Source organism: Sarcophilus harrisii, chromosome 2 (assembly GCF_902635505.1).
Source record: "Sarcophilus harrisii chromosome 2, mSarHar1.11, whole genome shotgun sequence".
Taxonomy (NCBI): Eukaryota; Metazoa; Chordata; class Mammalia; order Dasyuromorphia; family Dasyuridae; genus Sarcophilus; species Sarcophilus harrisii.
Window position 1 is genome coordinate 138,360,828 of NC_045427.1, and position 18,223 is coordinate 138,379,050.

Consider the following 18,223-nt stretch of genomic DNA (forward strand, 5'->3'; position numbering starts at 1 on the left):
AGGGGAAGGGGCTTTTTGGATGACAGCAGTTGTAGGGATAGAGATTGTGTTGAATTTTTGTTTGTTTTTGTTTCATCAGTGTAGGATGTTGTTACTGCAGATAATAGCTTGATCTGCAACTTACTCTTTTTTTTTTTTTTTTTTTTTTATTTAATAGCCTTTAATTTACAGGATATATACATGGGTAACTTTACAGCATTAACAATTGCCAAACCTCTTGTTCCAATTTTTCACCTCTTACCCCCCCCACCCCCTCCCCTAAATGGCAGGATGACCAGTAGATGTTAAATATATTAAAATATAACTTAGATACACAATAAGTATACATGACCAAAACATTATTTTGCTGTACAAAAAGAATCAGACTCTGAATTATTGTACAATTAGCTTGTGAAGGAAATCAAAGATGCAGGTGTGCATAAATATAGGGACTGGGAATTCAATGTAATGGTTTTTAGTCATCTCCCAGAGTTCTTTTTCTGGGTATAGCTAGTTCAGTTCATTACTGCTCCATTAGAAATGATTTGGTTGATCTCGTGCAACTTACTCTTAGAGAGTTGTTGGTGGCACTGAAAGGTTAAGTGACTTGCCCACAGTCATACAGCCAGTCTGAGGCAGGGGATTTTAAAGATTAAGTAACTTGCCCACAGCCTTACAGCCAGTCTGAGGCAGGGGATTTGAACTCACATTTTCCTAGTTCCAAGGCCAGCTCTCTGCTGGTGGTACATTGCCTTCTTTCACAAAATAAAGAGTATTTCTCTGCATAGTTCATTAGAAAATTGATGTCCTACAGCAAAAAAAGATGAAAAGTTTATTCCAACCTCTCTCTCGCGCGCTCTCTCTCTCTCTCTCTCTCTCTCTCTAGCAATCATGAGATAATTTTTAGCACTGTATTCAATGATATTATTCTCTAACATAATAAAAGCTGAGTGAGAGAACTGGATTTAAAAAAAATAATTATCAGATTTTTAGGTTGGTGTGGGATCAAGCATTTTTATTTTAGTTCTTCAGTGTTTTATGTACCTAGAACCTTGGAAAAATTGATTTTATCCTCCTTAGGGTCGGTGGGAAAGTCAACAGGATATTTCCCAATCAGAACATTCCAGAGGGATGACTCCAGCTCGTCCATCTCTTTCTGGTTGTCCCCAGGATAACCATTCCCCTGAACCAGGTGAGTGCCATTTTTCCCTTCTTGATCACCATACTCAAGAATGGCTTGGATCATATATTTCTCTCCAGGTAGTTAGATGGTACTGATTAGTTTATCCCTCTCTCCCTCCTTCCCTTCCTTCCAGAAATCTTTATTTTTTTAAAAAAATACTTATTCTGTATAAAGCACTGAACTTGATATTGAAAGCAAAAAAAATATTATCTTAATGGCATTACATACAAAGTTTAGATTACAGTCCTTGTCCTCACAGAGTTTTCAGGCTGTCAGGGGAATTCAAACATATACTTAAATGTAAGAAGAATATCACATGATAATTTTATTAGATGCAAAGTTAAGTTCTGTGTGAAGACTACAATAAAATCTTCATTGGCGCCATTCATGCAGTTAGAAAATCTATATTGAAGTCGAATGTTTGACTTTACTTTTTTAAAGCCTCAGGGAAAAGGATTTTCCAAGAAACCATGATAGTTTTTTTCAGTGTTCAGTTATCTCTGTAGTCTAATTGTTTCTGTTTCTTCAACTAGCTCTTATGTAATTTATCATTTATATAGATGTAAAATAAATGGCATATTTTATCCTTTTATGAATTTTAGGTGTGATTGTAAATTTTTTTCATTTGTAGGTTATCCTCATAGTTTTAACATTAATTCAGAAGTATTAGTAGTTTTTAGTTTCAATTAATTCTCCTAGTGAAGTAGAGGCATATAAACATACACATATGTTGTTATATAAAAGAAACACTTTTATTATGTTGATTTACAGTGAAGCACATGTTTCATGGCCCTGCTCTAAAATCTCAGGATGAATGAAAATCATAAAGACCTAAAAGGAGACCACAGAGGATCTGGTGTTTTATGGATGAGAATAGTTGAAGAAAACTTTTTAAAAATTGGCTGCATTAAGATCAGGGACTGAGTAACTCTCTTCCTATTGGTTATGGTCTCCCATCATGAATTAGGAGTGTAGTTTTTGGTGTCATTTAATATCTTGGCCTCAGTTATCTGCCTTAAGTGATGGATGGAACTAAATACAAGGCAGCTGGGGAGGTAACTGAGAAATACAGCCTTGGTGTGTTTGTTGGCCAAGTGACACTGAATAAATTAAAGAGAAATAGATGACAAAGTGGTCTGCATGGGCTTGAGGATTCTTTGGGACTTTTCAACCCTTGGTTTTCCAAGAACTGAAACACTAACTTATCTTGTTTCAAGTAGCAGTGAGAAAAAAATGCCATATCTTATGTGTTTGAGTGAGTTAGTCAGATACATACATGTGTATACCACTTTTTGGTAGACAGCTTTTCAGGCATCAGAAATATCATGTGTTAGAATATCCCTTTTCACTATTGAAAAACTACGGAAGGTACATGTTATTACTCACAGATGAGTAAAACACATCTCTTTGTTTAAAGTGTAAATGAACCTGACACTACTATATATATCGGAAGTAATACACCTTATGAGCACCAAAGGAATCCTATTATTTGATAGTTTTCGAGACAGATATATCAAAGGGAGGAAACCCTTTGGGTTATGTTAGAAATATCAGAAATTAGGGCCTATTGAGAGTATCTGGAAAGAATCTGCCAAAGAAAAGGGAACAGGTTGTGTCATACATATTGTACTGGTTTGGTTTTGTTTTTTCAAAATCATCTCTTAGTGACAACCTTTCTGAGGTTATATTATTAGACCAATCACAAATGGTACTTGGCAAAGTCTCATGGAGACAGAATGCTTGTGTAATTGGTTTTGTTTTATCTTTTTTTTTCCTTTTTAATATTGTTGACAGGACTTGGTGGCTTAGCAGCCTCCTACTTGAATCCAGTAAAATCCTTTGTGCCACAGATGCCAAAGCTGCTTAAGTCCCTCTTTCCTGTCCGAGATGAGAAAAAGGGCAGACAGCCATCTCCTCTTGCGCATCAGGTAAAAAAATAAAATAAAACAAACCCAAAATGTAACACTGAGCATTTCTCTGATGCCCTGTTGGCTAAATTCTGTTTCTGTGCTGCAGTTAGAGGGATGGGGACGGATAAGGCTGGGGGAATTAGACCCAGGCTTTTAGTCATAGTGAAAGCCTGTGATCATTTTCCATCCACTCTCTTCAGAGATAAGAGAGCTGTTTAAACTTATTGATACTCTCAATCCTTTTTGCTTTTAAAAAATGCCAAGTGTGCTACTAATGTGATTTATGGTAATATCACTTAGAGCAACAATAGTAGAATTTATGAAGTGCACTTAGTGTTGTTTGCGTATTGCCAAGTGGAAAATGTAATTCTATTTTTAATTCTTGATTTCATTCCTCATATCAAACAACCTTATCCCACCACTGCTCTTCCCCTCAATCCTTATGTTGTCCTGTCCCCCACCTTGAATACTTGGTCTTTGATTTAATCTATTGCAAATGGTCACCTGTTTTATTTGTTCTTCTAAAAACCTGTCCATCCTAGTTATTCTGACTTCAGCCAACCAAGGGATGTCACTGTGCACATCTTTTGGATGTGTCAGAGAGAACAGAGATTTGGTCTTGGAAGTGAAAAGGCTTTTCTAATCAGTCAGGAAGCTTCTTGTGTCCAAAAAAGGAGGATGGGGCCCTGTTAGAAATGTAATTTCTAACCTTATATAGGTGTGAACTCAGCAGAAAATGATAAATGAGGATTTATTTATAGTCATTCAAAAAACACATACAGTGCAAGTTCAGTTGTTGAAATAGTTCCTTTGACACCACCTTCTTCACATTCTCTGAATATTAGAGTTGCAGAATTGCAGGTGAGCTACCAGTTTAAAGAAAACTTGTTGGAAATTATAATTTATTCTCCAAGGCATAGGACCAACCTATAGGTTTAGATGTGTTGTTTTAAAACATCAGAATGTTTCATTTGTGATTTTTTTTTTTTTCCTATTCAGCATTTCCTACCAAGGGATCTTCTAACATATTGGATAGGAAAAGTAGACACTCCCTATATATCAGAGTGGTTGAAAACATACCCTAAACAATACTAAGCCCATAGTACTTAAATTGCTTGCTGAATTGAAACCTTGTCTTTGGTAATTCAGTGAATATATGGGAGGGATTTATACACTAGAGGAAAGTGAAAACTTGAATTTTTGGTTTTCTTGTTGGCTGTGTACTTCCTATCTTAACCTTTGCTGTAACAGCTCAGCTACTTTTTTTTTCAAAGTAGAATAATCTGAGTTGAAAGAAAATCATAGACTTTTTTTTTTTTTTTTTTAAATCATCAAATCTGGATAAGAGAGTTTAAATAATAACCTTAATCTACTTGAACTGGAAAAGGATGGAACAAGTCAAATTATTTGCTGCCTAGGAATAATTATCTATGTTTTTGCTACTTTGGAAGTGGATGAATAGATAATGCCCTAGACGGTATTTTTTTAAAAAATGGAGGAATTAAGACAGAACTTTGTAATTTGTCCATCTTGCTGCCCAGGCACAGTTTAAAAAGAGACAATACTGAAGTGTTTTAAAGAAACTTCAATGTGACCAATACTTCATGACCCCATTTGGGGTTTTCTTGGCAATGATACCAGAGTAGTTTGCTGTTTCCTTCTCCAGCTCATTTTACAGATGAGGAAATTGAGGCACACTAGGTTAAGTGACTTGCCCAGGATCTTGCAGCTAGTTAAGTGTCTGGGGCCAGATTTGAATTCAGGAAGATGAGACTTTATGATTCCAGGACTGGAACTCTGTAGCTGCCCTTAGCTTCTTAGGTTTAAACACAACTAAAGAAATGAGGGGAAAAAAACAAACAAACTACTTTTTTATTTGGCTTCAAGAATGATCAGGGAATTATGTGAAAAATTAATCTTTATTAAATATCTTTAGTAATAATGTAGAAGATAGAAGTAGATAAATGTACAGTCAGTAAAAATGTGGATTCCATGTAGGTTCTTCTTTATCCTTTATATTATTTAAATACCTGTTAAGATTTGGAGGGTTTTTTAAAACTATGAATATTATTATTATTTTAATACCAAAAGAATTATAAAAAACAAAATCATATTGTACTTGTCCTTGGTTTTCCTTTTGCATTTCTACTTTACCAGCGAAAATTTACTTCTTTATTTAATGTGATTTCCAGTAATAAAAAGAAAACAAAATGCAACCAGCCTCTAGTGTTCTGTGGAACTGGACTACATAACAAATTTCTCTAGAGTAGAATTAGATTCATGTGGAAATTAAAGTAGTTGTCTAAAATCTTGGTTTTCTTTCTTTCTCTTTCTTTCCTTTCCTCCCTCTCTCTTTTCCTCCCTTTCTTTTTCCCTCTCTCTCTCCCTCCCTCCATGTCTCTGTCCCTCCCCATCTCCCTCCCTCCTTCCTTTTTTTACTTCTTTCCCTCTTTCTCTTTCTTTTTTTGTCTCAATTTTTTTATTTAAATCAAAACACAAAATAAAAAGTAAATTAGAAAAAAGACAGAAAAGGGAAATAACCCCCAAAATAAAACATTTTCATGTACCCAGCATATCAGAGTGATTTTCAAAATATGTAAAAAATAAATTTCCATTTCAAGAAAGTATATTGAATAATGGTAAAAAATTATATATTCACAGCTTTCCATCTTTTCTTTTCTTCCCTGTAGGTTATTCCTTTATTCTCTGCTGTATATTTTATTTTATTCTCATTTTCTTTCCCACCTCTCTTAAGCAGGCTACAGTTAGGAATTGTAATATCTGGGCTAGCTTTCTGGAGGTCTTCTGGACAGGTCCTGGTCTCAGCAGGATAGGCATCATAGGATGGAAAAGAATAGAGTCTAATTTTTTTATCTTCACAGTCTGTGTTTGTCATATCTGACCCAGTCTTGATCTTAGTGGAGGAGTGCAGGAGGCAGGAGAGTCACCAGGAGGATGGTCAAAGATGGGAATGTCCCATTTCCAGTCCTCTCAGCACTTATGTACCTCAGTACAATTATATCATTATAGCACATTGAGTATGTGTGAACTAGAGAACCATTATACCACCATACTAAGTACTAAGTATAGGTTGTAAACTACAGAACCATCCTCTCATCAATTCCACTGACTTAACACCTTGTTGTAAGTGTCCTTGTTTCACATATACTTCTCCAGAGTTCCAACCCTCTACAAGGAATGGGTATATTTTCTCTCTCTCCCCTTCTTCTTTTCCCCACCCCCCCCTCCTCACATTCACACCCATACATATACACATAAGCATTTACATATGTGTAAACATACATCTAAAACAATTTTAATAAGGTTAACTCTGTTGATTAATTCTTTAAGTTTGACTTTGCCAGAGATCAGTGATTACTAGTCCTATTTTTTTCTAATGAATTGTAGTCCTGATCCTTTTATAAACATAAAAGTGTTTATCTCTAATTTTCCTTAGCTGCTAACTCTTCTACGTTAGTTCTGCTCCTTAACTTACTTTTGCTAATCTTTAACTCTTAATCCCTCTCTTTTCTTCATCCCCTACCTTTTCTCTTCCTCTTTATCCCTTTCCCATTAATTTACACACATAGTCTCTCTATCATAAATCTACATAGCCTTTTATACTCCCCACCTTATCCTATTACCTCCCCTCTTTTTCCTTTATAGATTTTGGAGAATGCTATATACTTCATGGGGTGTGTGTGTGTGTGTATGTGTGTATGTGTGTATGTATGTGTATGTTGGTTCTTCCTTTGAACTTCATTCATATAGCATAATTACTATTTTTACCTTTTCCTAGACAGTTTTAATTTTTAGAGACAGATCATACTCAGCTCTTTCCCAGTCTTTCTTTTGGGCTACCCAATGATTGCTATCACATAAATAAATGGTATCTATGTCCATGTTAAAAAAAAAAATTGAGTCCTTTGAAATTAATTAGTTTTGTTGAATATATTTTTGTTTGCAGGTCTAGTTCTTTTGATTGTTAATGTATATTATTCTAGAACCTGCAGTATTTTATTGTAGCTGCTGTTTTTTGTTTGTATCTTGGAGAATTTTCTCTTTGATCTGGGAGTTTTGAAATTTAAAGGTAATGTTTCTGTGTTTTCCATGCAAGATCTCTTTGAGGTGGTGATCTGATGCTTGGATTTTTTTTATTTCTACTTTCCCTTACTTTCCCCTCCTGTTCTACCACTCCCAAACAATTTTCTTTTATTATTTCTTGAATCATTGTGCCAAGGTAATCCAATTATTCTTCTGTATTCTCTTCTTCATCACTTCTCCTGATCTGCTGTTTTTCTTATATTTTACATTCTATTCTATTATTTCATTTTTTATATTTGTTTTGTTATTTCTTCTAGCTTTACTGGCTTCCTCTTGCCCAATTCTAATTTTCAAAGAATTATTTTCTTCAAGACTCTGACTTTTATTTATTTGTTTTATTTTATCTTAGTTTTTCCTCAAACTTTCATTTTTGAAGTCTTTTTTGAGTTCTTCTATAAATTCTTTCTGGACAAGTAGCCATTTGATGTTACTCTCTGTGGTAGAAGATTTTTTTTTTAAACTTCAGTGTCTTCCTTTGAAGTTGATTCCTGGTCTTCTCTATTCCCAGAATAAGTTTCTGTGGTTGGGTTCTTTCTTCTTTGCCAGTTTCTATGAGAACTATATAGTGTGAGCTCCTCTAATAAGGGTGAAGAGATGGGGCTTTTGGCTTCACCTCAGCTCTTCCCTCTGATCTAGAACCCCCACTCAAGACGTCCCCCCTCCTGCAGGTACCCACAGCCTGTATAGCCTCCCTGCCCCACTGCTCTGCACTCCCAGGTGTACTGGCTCCTTCTTGCATCTGCAGCACAGCTGGACCTGTGGATCCTCGTTAGCAGAAGTTCCCTCTATTTCTTTCTTCCTCCCTTCCTCCATCCATTTAAGGCAAGTCATTATGACAATCCTTTGGCAATACCTGTTTGTTTTTCATATTTAAATTTTTCCTTGGTTTCTGGTTTTGTTACTGCCTTGAGAGAACTTTTTGCTGTGCTACCCTCCAACTCCATTTCTTAGTCTAAAAAAAAAAAGAGGGAGATGTTTCCATTAAAATCCTCACCCCTGGTTTCTCTGATTTTCCCCTATTCACAATAGTCCAACACAGGTAGAGGCAGTAGAGTCCAATTTGATTTGAAGAATTATCTAATAAGAGGTTCACTAATCTAGCATGGCACATGGCATGGAAACAATAATATTCCGTTACCTTCATATACCATAACTTATTCAGTCATTCTCCAATTAAAGGGCATCCACTCAGTTTCCAGTTTCTTGTCACTATAAAAAGTGGCTACAAACATTTTTGCATATGTGGGTCCCTTTCCCTCCTTTAAGATCTCTTTGGGATATAAGCCCAGGAGAGATACTGCTGGATCAAAGAATATGCAGTTTGATAGCCCTTTGGGCATAGTTCCAAATTGCTTTCCAGAATGGCTGGATCAATTCACAATTCCACCACCAATGCATTAGTATCCCAGTTTTCCCATATCTCCTCTATTTATCATTTTTTTCCTGGGAATTGAATTAGACTCTTTCATAACACAATACATACCAGCTTCCATTTTTATTTGCCATCCATGGAAGATAAAAAGATGCCTGTCTGAAATTCAGATATGCTACATCTTCCATATTTATCTATCTGGTATCCTATTCAAAAAAATTAAATTGTCTTTAAGTGTTTCTAGTCATTTTGAAGCATATTTTTTTTTTTTACTTTTTTTATTTGTGCTTTCTTTTGCATCATGGCTAAATATGCTTTGCATCACTTGACATGTATAATTGATGTCAAATTGTTTGACTTCTTGAGAAAAAAGAGAGGGAGCAAAGAGAATTTGGAATTCAAAATTTTAAAGAATGATTATTAAAATTTATTTTACAGGTAAGTGGGAAACATTTAATTTTATTTAATATTAGTTTATAGGGCTCACAAATTTCATCCATACTTTCAAAGCATGCATATATTTTGTGAATTATTGTTCCAATTTAAATTCAGATTTTGATTTCCCTATTTTCCTTTTCATTTTAATATAGTTTCTTTAAGCCTATGATTGCAGTACACATATTAATTTGCATGAATAGTCAGAGTAAATATTTGATAATATTTAAGCTCAGGCCAGAAAATAGAAATGGACTGGGGGGGCTGGGATGGGGAGAGGGCATTAAGTACCTACTATGTGCCAGATGATCTGGTAAGAGCTAGAGATAAAATATAATAGAAAAGAAAGAATCTTTGCCTTTACTGAGGTTAGGTTTTCCTGGACAGGAGGAAGAGATATTAAAAAAATGTTTTAAAAAATTCAGTCCAGTAAAGGAAAAGGAAGGAGGGAGATACTACCAATAACCTGAAAGTAGAGAAGGTTTTAAGGGACAGAAATTGAGCCTTGGACTAAGGTGAAGATTCTGAAGAGCACACCACCTTGTTTCTTTCTTTTTCCCAAAAAGCAAACTGGCTAGTAGATAAGATCCAGAACTGAGACTCACAAGAGTCTTTGACTTCTTTCCATCTCTTCACTATCTTTTTAAAAATAATTTTTATCAATATCTCCTCATTCGAACATCTTATTTTTCCTAGTTTAATCTCATCCCAGAGAGCCATCCCGTATAACCAATAATATTTTTTAAAAGAAGAAACAATATTAGCAAAAATGATAAAAACAGAGAAAAATTCTGAAAACAAATGCAGTGTGTAACATCTGTGGGCCTATGGAACTATGCATGTTTTCTTGGTCCTGCTTACTTCATTGTACCAATTCATGTAGATCATTCAATACTGTTATATTCATCATTTCTTAGAGCACAATAGTTGTCCATTGTATTTACATACCACAATTTGTTTAGCCATTGCCAACTTGATGAACTTTTACCTTGTTTCCAATTCTTGACTAGCACAAAAAGTACAGGTATAAATATTTAGAGAACATGGGGATTATCTTCTCAGTTGCTTCCTTCGTATATAAACCCAATAATGGAAGCTATAGTTCAAGGGTGTGGGCATTTTGTCCTGACATTTTTTATTTGCATTCTTTCAAATTGCTTTCCAAAATGGTTATGCCATTTCATAGCTCTACCAGCAGTGTGTTAATGTGCCAATTATTCTACAGCTCATCCAACATGAATTGTTGAGTTTTGGGGGTCATTTTTACTACTTTGTATAATATGAGATAAAACCTTAGGTTTGTTCTAACTTGCATTTCTCTTGTTATTAGTGGAATGTTCCATTCTTTCATGTAGTTGTGAATACTTAAAAATTTTTCTTTTGAGAACTGTTTGTTCAAATACTTTGTTAGGGAATGGCTATTAATCATATATATTTATTAATTGTTGATATATATTGCATGCACTGCTTACTTCAATTAATGTTGTCTGTGTAGCTTTTCAACTTCAGATGATCAGGGTTATCATTTTTATCTTTTGCAATTGCTTCTACCTCTGCTTGTTAAGAATACGTCTCTTACTCATAGCTGTGAAAGATATATGATATTTATCTTCAATTTTTTAAAATTTTGTGATCTCTATTAGTAAGGTTGCATATCTATTTAATGTGAAATATGGTATAATGTATGAATTCAAGTCTAATTTCTGTCAGACTATTTTTCAGTTTTGCAAGAAATTCTTAGCCAATAAAGAGGTACTTTTCCTATGTAATTTATGTTTTACATTTTATAAAATTCTGAGTTAAATTGAAGTTCTGTTGGTTTTGATTGTCTTTTGTCTAGTCTGTTCCACTGATCTTTCTGTTTTTTAACTAGTGCTGGAACATTTTGATGACTACTATCTTATGAAATAGTTGGAGGTCTTCTTTTCATCATTTCTCTTGGTACTCTAAACCTTTTCCTAATGAATTTTGTATAAAATTATGTCCTCTTGGAATTTGATTGCTATGATACTAAAAGTATAATTTGGTTCTTTTAATTTTATTTGGGACAGTCTAGCAATAAGCATTGAATATTTCTCCAGATATTGAACTTGTATTTTCTTTTTTTAAAGAACACATTGTAATTGAATCTGTTTTGGTTTTTTTTTTTTTCCTGACATGGTATGTTGAGCCTCAGATAATTTATTCATTTTGTAGTTATTTACAATTGAATTTCTCTCTATTACTTCATATATTTTATTATTACAATCCTCATTGTAATAGCTGAAGCTATTTCAATTAATATCTTTATTCATTTCTTAGGATTTTTCAAGTAAGCTATCATTTCAGTAAATATAGTTTGATCTCTTTACTTTTCTGTAAGCATCACATTTCTTTCTCTTATTGTTACTGTTTAGCATTTCCAGAACTGTATCAAAGAAGAGCGGAGAGAGTGGGAATCTTGTGTTTTCTGGAAAAGGTTTTAGTTTATTTAGCATCATATTGCATATGATGCTTGCTTTTGATTATATATGATATCTTTTAAAAAGTCCCTCTATTCCTATCTGTTGTAGGGTTTTTAGTATAAAAGAGTGTTGTATTTAATTAGAGGGTTTTTTTGTGTGTGTGTCTTGAGATGGTCTTATGGTTTTGGATGTTGGTTTTTCATATGACTAATTATGTTGATTGTTTGCCTAAACCCAAATCATTTTATGCAGCAAGTTAATCCAAAAAAGCAGGCATTGGCAATCGTGCTGACAAAGCAAAAGCAAGTATTTTTTTTTAAAAAAGGGACAAACAAATAAAGTGTATTAAACTGAAAGGATCCTTAAACAGCAAACCAGTATAAGTAATAAACAAATGCCTTAATGACTAAATTTATAAAGGAAATATGACATAAGTTACAAGAAGACATAGTAACACATTGGTGACAAGAAACTTCAGTCTCTCTTAGTTTTGGATAAATGTAACATAAAGGCAAAAAAAAAGAGAAAAATAGGGTATTTAACAAATTGCTAGAGAAAATAAGAGTTTAAAAACTTATTGTATCTTCTAAATGAGACAACAGAAGAATACATACATTTTCCAGAAATACATATTTCTCACATGAAAATTTTACAAAAAATGACTTGTCTTGCAGGCACAGAGATAATTGCAAACAAATGTAGAATGAAAGAAATGGTTAATACAGTCTTTATAGGCCATAATGCAATAAAAGTAGCAATGTTTTAAGAACTACAAACAAAAGATAGTGGTCCAAGTGAAGACTTAACAGTGTTCAAAGAAAAAAACAGAAGCAATTAATAATTATGTTAAAGAAAATAATGATGAAATAGCAAAGCAAAATTTCTGAAATACAGCCAAAGCAATTCTCAAAGGAAAAAAATATCCCTGCAAACATACATTGAGAAAATAGAAAAAAATAAAAATTAATGAATTGAAAGTGCATTTTAAAAATTAGAAAGCCATCAAATAAAGAAACCTAAAATTAGAGAGGAAACAGATAAAGTGAAAACAGCAATAATAAAATCCCTGTAGAAAAGATTAATAAAACTAAAAGCTAGTTCTTTGAAAAAGCTAATAAAATCAATAAACCCTTAGTTAATTTGATTAAAAAGAAGAGAGTGGAAAATCAAATGAATAAAATAAAAAGTGAATAACATCAAATCATAGCAAAATCAGAGGAATTAAAAAGAATAATTAGAATATAGACAGTTATTTGCTAACAGAAGTGAGAACACAAAAGAAATAGAGGAATCTCTTCAGAAGTATAAAATACTTAAAATATTGGAAGACCAAATAGAGATCTTAAATAATCCAGTTTCAGAAGAAGAAATGGATCTAGCTGTACAGGAGCTATTAAAGAAAATAAAAAACAAAAAAACAAAAAACCAAGCAAACAACTCCTGTTCCTGATGAATCCAAGAGAATTCTATCAAGTTTTGTATCCGAAGTACCCGTATTTCACAAATGATTCTCAGAAATTAAGAAAGAAAGCAAATTGCTGGAGTCCTTTTGTATAGTCTTAATGCCTAAACTGGAGAAAGATAAGCACAGAAAGGACACTGTGGGACTGAGAAACTGTACACAGAATCATTCATTATGACCAAGTGGGATTTATACCCGGGATTAACAGGTGTTTATTCTCGTGATTCAGACTCGTTCCTTACCCCCTTCACTTCACCTCATTAGCCTCTTTAGCTTACATGATCTCTCACAGCCAGCCTGGCCTTCCCAGCCCTTTCTCCAGAACTCTCCCAGGTTTGACCTCCATGACTGTTTAGCCAGCTTCTCACCTTGACATCTTCACATCCTAGGGCTGATCATTTTCCTTGTCCAATGTTACACATTGACATTCCAGCCAAAATCACTCACTGCTGTGTTTTTAATACTTATTTTTACTCCCACTTCCAGGTTTTGGCCATTGCTCATGGCAGTTCTCTCTCCATAACTTTCTCTTAGTATCCCCAACCCCCAACTTTCTTCAGGGCTTAGTTTACCTGCCATCTCCTATTAAAGGCCTTTCTGCTGCCCAAGTTCTTAGTGCTCCCTTGCTTCCAGAAATTACTTTGTATTTATTGTATTTATTTTGTTACTTACTGTATATGTCTTGTGGTGTTCTTCCTCCTTCCCTTCTCACCCTCCTCTCCCCCCTCTCCAAAAAAAAGGCAGTATGATGGGATACCTTGACGGGGGTCCAGCTTCTCCTCATTAATGGCCTTCCCGGGGAGGCTAGGTTAGGGCTCCCATTCCTTTCTGGAGATTGTGTGAACTAGGTGGTTACTGAAGTCCCCTTCAGCTCTGAAATTCTATGGCTCTTTGTGGTCTCTGAAGAAAGAGGCAGTAGATTCTAGGAAGGGGAAGAGGAGGGTAAAGGGATAATGGATGGGCCAAACTCTTCAGTGATGAGGTTTAGATTTGGGGAACCCAAATGAAATTAGGGTTTCTGGTCATCAGGGAGTTAATTAAGGTCTAATGGCAGCGTAAGGATAGAGAGTTCGGAGGATTCATTTCTAGCAGCACAAAATCCTCTGTAAAGGAATTTACAGACCCGAAAAACCTAGATTGATAAAAGAGGTTTATTATGGGGATTGGAAGTAAGGTTAAAGTCTAGTTAAGGAAATAGGTGAGGATAAAGAGAAGATGGCACCGGAAACAGTATTCCAGTGGGCAGAGACCCTTGACGTGCCAAGCATAGCATAGCATGGCATGTTTGGAACCTCTGCAAAGAGGCTCTTTTTATAATGAGAGATTTAGCTAAAGGGTGGAGTCCCAAGTTGGCTCAGATACGATGGGGGCTGTGAGAACCTCGATGTCCTATTGGAATTCAAAGGGGTGCTTTTGACCAGGGTTTGTGAATCAAAAGTCCTGGCTTCTTAATTGATAATGCATCAGCCAACAGGAGCTGGGAGTAATCTGAATCAGAAATCAGTTTCTTAAAGGGACCATAACCCACTTCATTCCCCCCTCAAGCAATTAAAACTTAAATTCATTTAAGAGAAAAAAAGGACTTGGGGCAGAGTCTCTTATTGAGGCAGAATTGAAGATTTTCTCCTTCAAAAATTTTCAGAGTTTGGGGTTCCCCTCTTCATTCAGGAGAATGGGAAGGCGTGAGGTAAAGGACACCAGAGAAGAGTGACCCTTTTTAAGAAGAAGGAGCCTCCTCCCCCTAGACAAAGTGAAAATATGGAGGGCTTTTGAGTCAAGGAGTAGGGGACAAACAGAAAAGTCTCAAAACAACCTTTCTTTTCTCAGTTTAACAGAAGGCAAGGGCATCTGCTGAAAACCAAAGTAGATTGAGGAAGCAATTGGGAACTTGAATAGCAAAGAGAAGTTTTGGAACAGTATTTCAGGAAGGAGAATAAGGTGATTTGGAGGGGAAGGTCGATCTTTGTTGCCTTCTTCAGTCCCTATAATTCTCCATCTTTTTTAATCCCTTTCTGCTCACATATGATGAAACAATTTAAAATCATTTCCTCATTCTGTTTTAGTAACAATTCATTTTTGGTAATCTAAACAAAAATATCCTCCTGAAACAAAGTCAGAGTATCCAACAAACGAAGACAGAATACTATCTGCACTTAAAATTCTGCATTTCCTCTTGCATATGTTGGTACTAGAAATACATTGACAAATTGGAATGATTTCAGAGGAGAAAACATCAAAACATGATTTATGAGGAAGGATTAAAGGAGCTACTTATAGCTTAGCCAAACAATGACTAAGGAAACCAACTCTACAAGAGATGTAAACACCAAAGGGACTGATGGATTGTTTAAAGATGCCTCAGCTTAGATAGATGGGATAAAAATCAACAAAGAAACATTTAAACTGGGAATAAGAAAAATAATTTACATAACAGAGTATTTCTCCTGGGGGGAAAAAGAGTGGCATTCTAATCACTTCTCTCAGCATTCTAGGACCTTAACAATGTAGGATTATCTTTATGTTCTCAGAGTTTTTAAATTAATAGAATGAATTTTCCCCTCCTCACCAGTGCTACCTCCTGTTTTCTTTGCTCAGTCAGAAGATTTCCTGAAATTTATGATGAGAAGCCTCGACATTTGTAGACAAAGTACATATCATTTCCTCTGCTGTACATTTAGATATACTCAGGCTGCAAAGATTGATGTTTGTTAACTTGACACTTTGGAATTAGCAGGTTCTTGGATTCACAAACTTATTTTCTTGGTGTGATACCACAGTTCTATAGGTCTAATGGATTTGTAAAGATGAATGGAAACCATTTTGTGTAGAGCAGCATTTTCAGAGCTTTTTTTGAAGACTTGAAAAAGAAAAAAAAGACCTAATTTTTTGGTTTTGCATCGGCAAAGACAAAGACTCACATGCAGTTTTGTTGTCTTAAGAAAAACCTTTCCCTGCTATGTATGTGTGATTGTGTTGTTCTGTAATCAATTTCTGTCTGAGCTCCAGAAATGCAGACACTCTACTGAAGGAGGTGGCAGCTGACAAAATTGCTGTCTTTGACCTTCTGATATAAGTTTAGTAACTAATCTGGAAAATAATGAACTGCAATTAATGAAATCTGCACTCGTATTCAAGTATGTTTTTCAGACAGCACATAAAATAATTGAAGGAACTTCCTGCTCTCTAATTAGTTAGATTGAATTAATTTGGCATAATAGCTTTTTTTCATGTATCTAGAAGTTAGTTTTCAGATGAAGCTATTTATGTACTCCAAAGTTAAGGACTTCAAGTGGCCTATCAGATTTGGTGCTTTAAATAGTTAATAGCCATATTTGATTTATGCCATAAAAAGAAGCATTATCACACTTTCTTTTAGTATGATTTAGGCCTTGTCTCTTCAACTTTCCTTTTTTGTGAAAAATAAAATTGCTATACTAGAAACATTGATTATTCCTCCACCCACCCATCCTTTCTAAATTTAGCTTGAGATGATGGCAGCTGAGTATGATGGCTGTCCCATCTCTATCAATTAAGTATAAGTTTGTATAATTATTTCCTTTCCCATCTCATCATAATCTTAGTTTTCATTGTAATATGGAAGTGCTCTCTGTCTCCCTTACAGACCTGCTCTTTAGATTAAGGACTGAAAATGGCAATTCTTCCTTGATCTAAGGCTTCAATTTCTACCTAAGTTCAAGAGCTGTGGAAATTGAGTGAATCACATCAACTTCATTTTGTGACTTGGTTCTGGATCTAACCCAGTTCAATTATGGGTTTAGTCCAATTTTTGTCTTGTGAGAAAATTTTATTCACTTGTGGGAATTATGAGAACATCTCATTGCAATATTGGAATCCAGCCTTGCATGACTGGGAAGCTGGACGACCTCTATTGTTTATGACCATGTTGCTTTGAGACATACTCTTTTAACCCTGTTTACTATCTGTAGAGAAATCTTATCCTTGTTTTAGCACTCTAGTATTATAATTTATTGCTGTCTGGTTTTGATTCAGAATTGTAGAGAAATCACAAAGGCAGAGAAGGCAGATGACAAGTTGTCTTTGATCTTTTGATTTAACTTCATAACTAATCCACAAAATAAGGTATTCTAATTAACAAAACCCACCCAGACAAATAAGAAAATATGTGACATGTAGAATATAACAAAAAGATTTGAGCCCAGCAGCAGTCCCACTTTAGTAATTGACACCATATACTTTTATATGTACTTTGAAGTCTTATTTTTCATATTTGAGATTACAAAGCATTCTGTGCTTCAAATAAACCTACTTTAATTTAGTTCATTTTTCATGAATGCTACAGGAAGGAATATACATCCAATCCTTTTGTATGCAATGAGTATTGTCTTCCCTTATCTTGCCTGAACATCTTTTACGAATCATCTTTCAATCCAATTTTAACAAAAATAATTATGTAAAAAAGAGATTTATGGTTCAGAAAATAATCAGAAATTCCTCCCTTCCCTTACAACTATCAAAAATCACCTTTTTAAAGAAAAAAGATAATTTTCCATTACAAATGCTAGAATAAATTACACTATCTCATGTGCTCCATGTTGCCTATTCGTTGCTTGAAATCTAAAGCCCATCTGATATTCAAGTGGTTTAGTTGTTTAGTCCTGTCAGACTCTTTGTGATCCCATTTGTTGTTTTCTTGGCAAACATACTGGAGTGATTTGCCACTCCTTCTCCAGATTATTTTATTTCTCTAATGAGGAACTGAGGCAAACTGGGTTAAATGGCTTGCTCAGGATCACACATCTAATAATTGAGTTCAGGTTTGAATTCAGGAAGATGAGTATTATTATGCTAAGGCCAGTCAGAACCCATGCTCTAGTCATTGTGCCACCTGGTTTCCCATATATTTAAAATGGGCCACTAACTACTAACATTGTTCACTTGTTGATAGAAGAAATAATTTAGATATCCTCAGGCTGCCATGAAAAGATTAATGTTTGTTAACTTGGCTCTTTGGAATCAACAGGTTCTTGGATTCACAAATTTGTTTTTCTTGGTAAACAGTTTCTATGGTAAAAGAGACTCATTCCTTAAAATTGGGATCCAATAAGATCAGGGATGAAACAAGCTTGCCCACTATCACCATTAATTACTATTCAGTGTTGTATTAGAAATGTTAGCTTTAGCAATAAGGAAGAAAAAGAAATTAAGGAATTTGAGTAAGTAATGAGGAAACAAAATTATCACTCTTTGCAGATGATATGATGTTATGATGTTTAGAATTATCTAAAAAATTACTAGAAACAATTAACAAGTGAAATTGCAGGATACAAAATAAATCCACAGAAATCTTTGGTA

The 18,223-nt window shown here is 34.6% G+C and overlaps 1 protein-coding gene across 2 annotated transcripts in view; it reads left to right on the forward strand.

Annotated features, from left to right (window-relative positions):
* The window catches only part of KIF13B (kinesin family member 13B), a 243,715-nt gene that overhangs the window by 206,785 nt on the left and 18,707 nt on the right, over positions 1-18,223 (forward strand). For both annotated transcript variants that reach the window (XM_023494793.2, XM_031950913.1), the window contains 2 exons: positions 1,060-1,171; positions 2,957-3,090. In XM_023494793.2, coding sequence (XP_023350561.1) covers positions 1,060-1,171; positions 2,957-3,090 — 246 coding nt within the window. The remainder of the gene's footprint in view (positions 1-1,059; positions 1,172-2,956; positions 3,091-18,223) is intronic.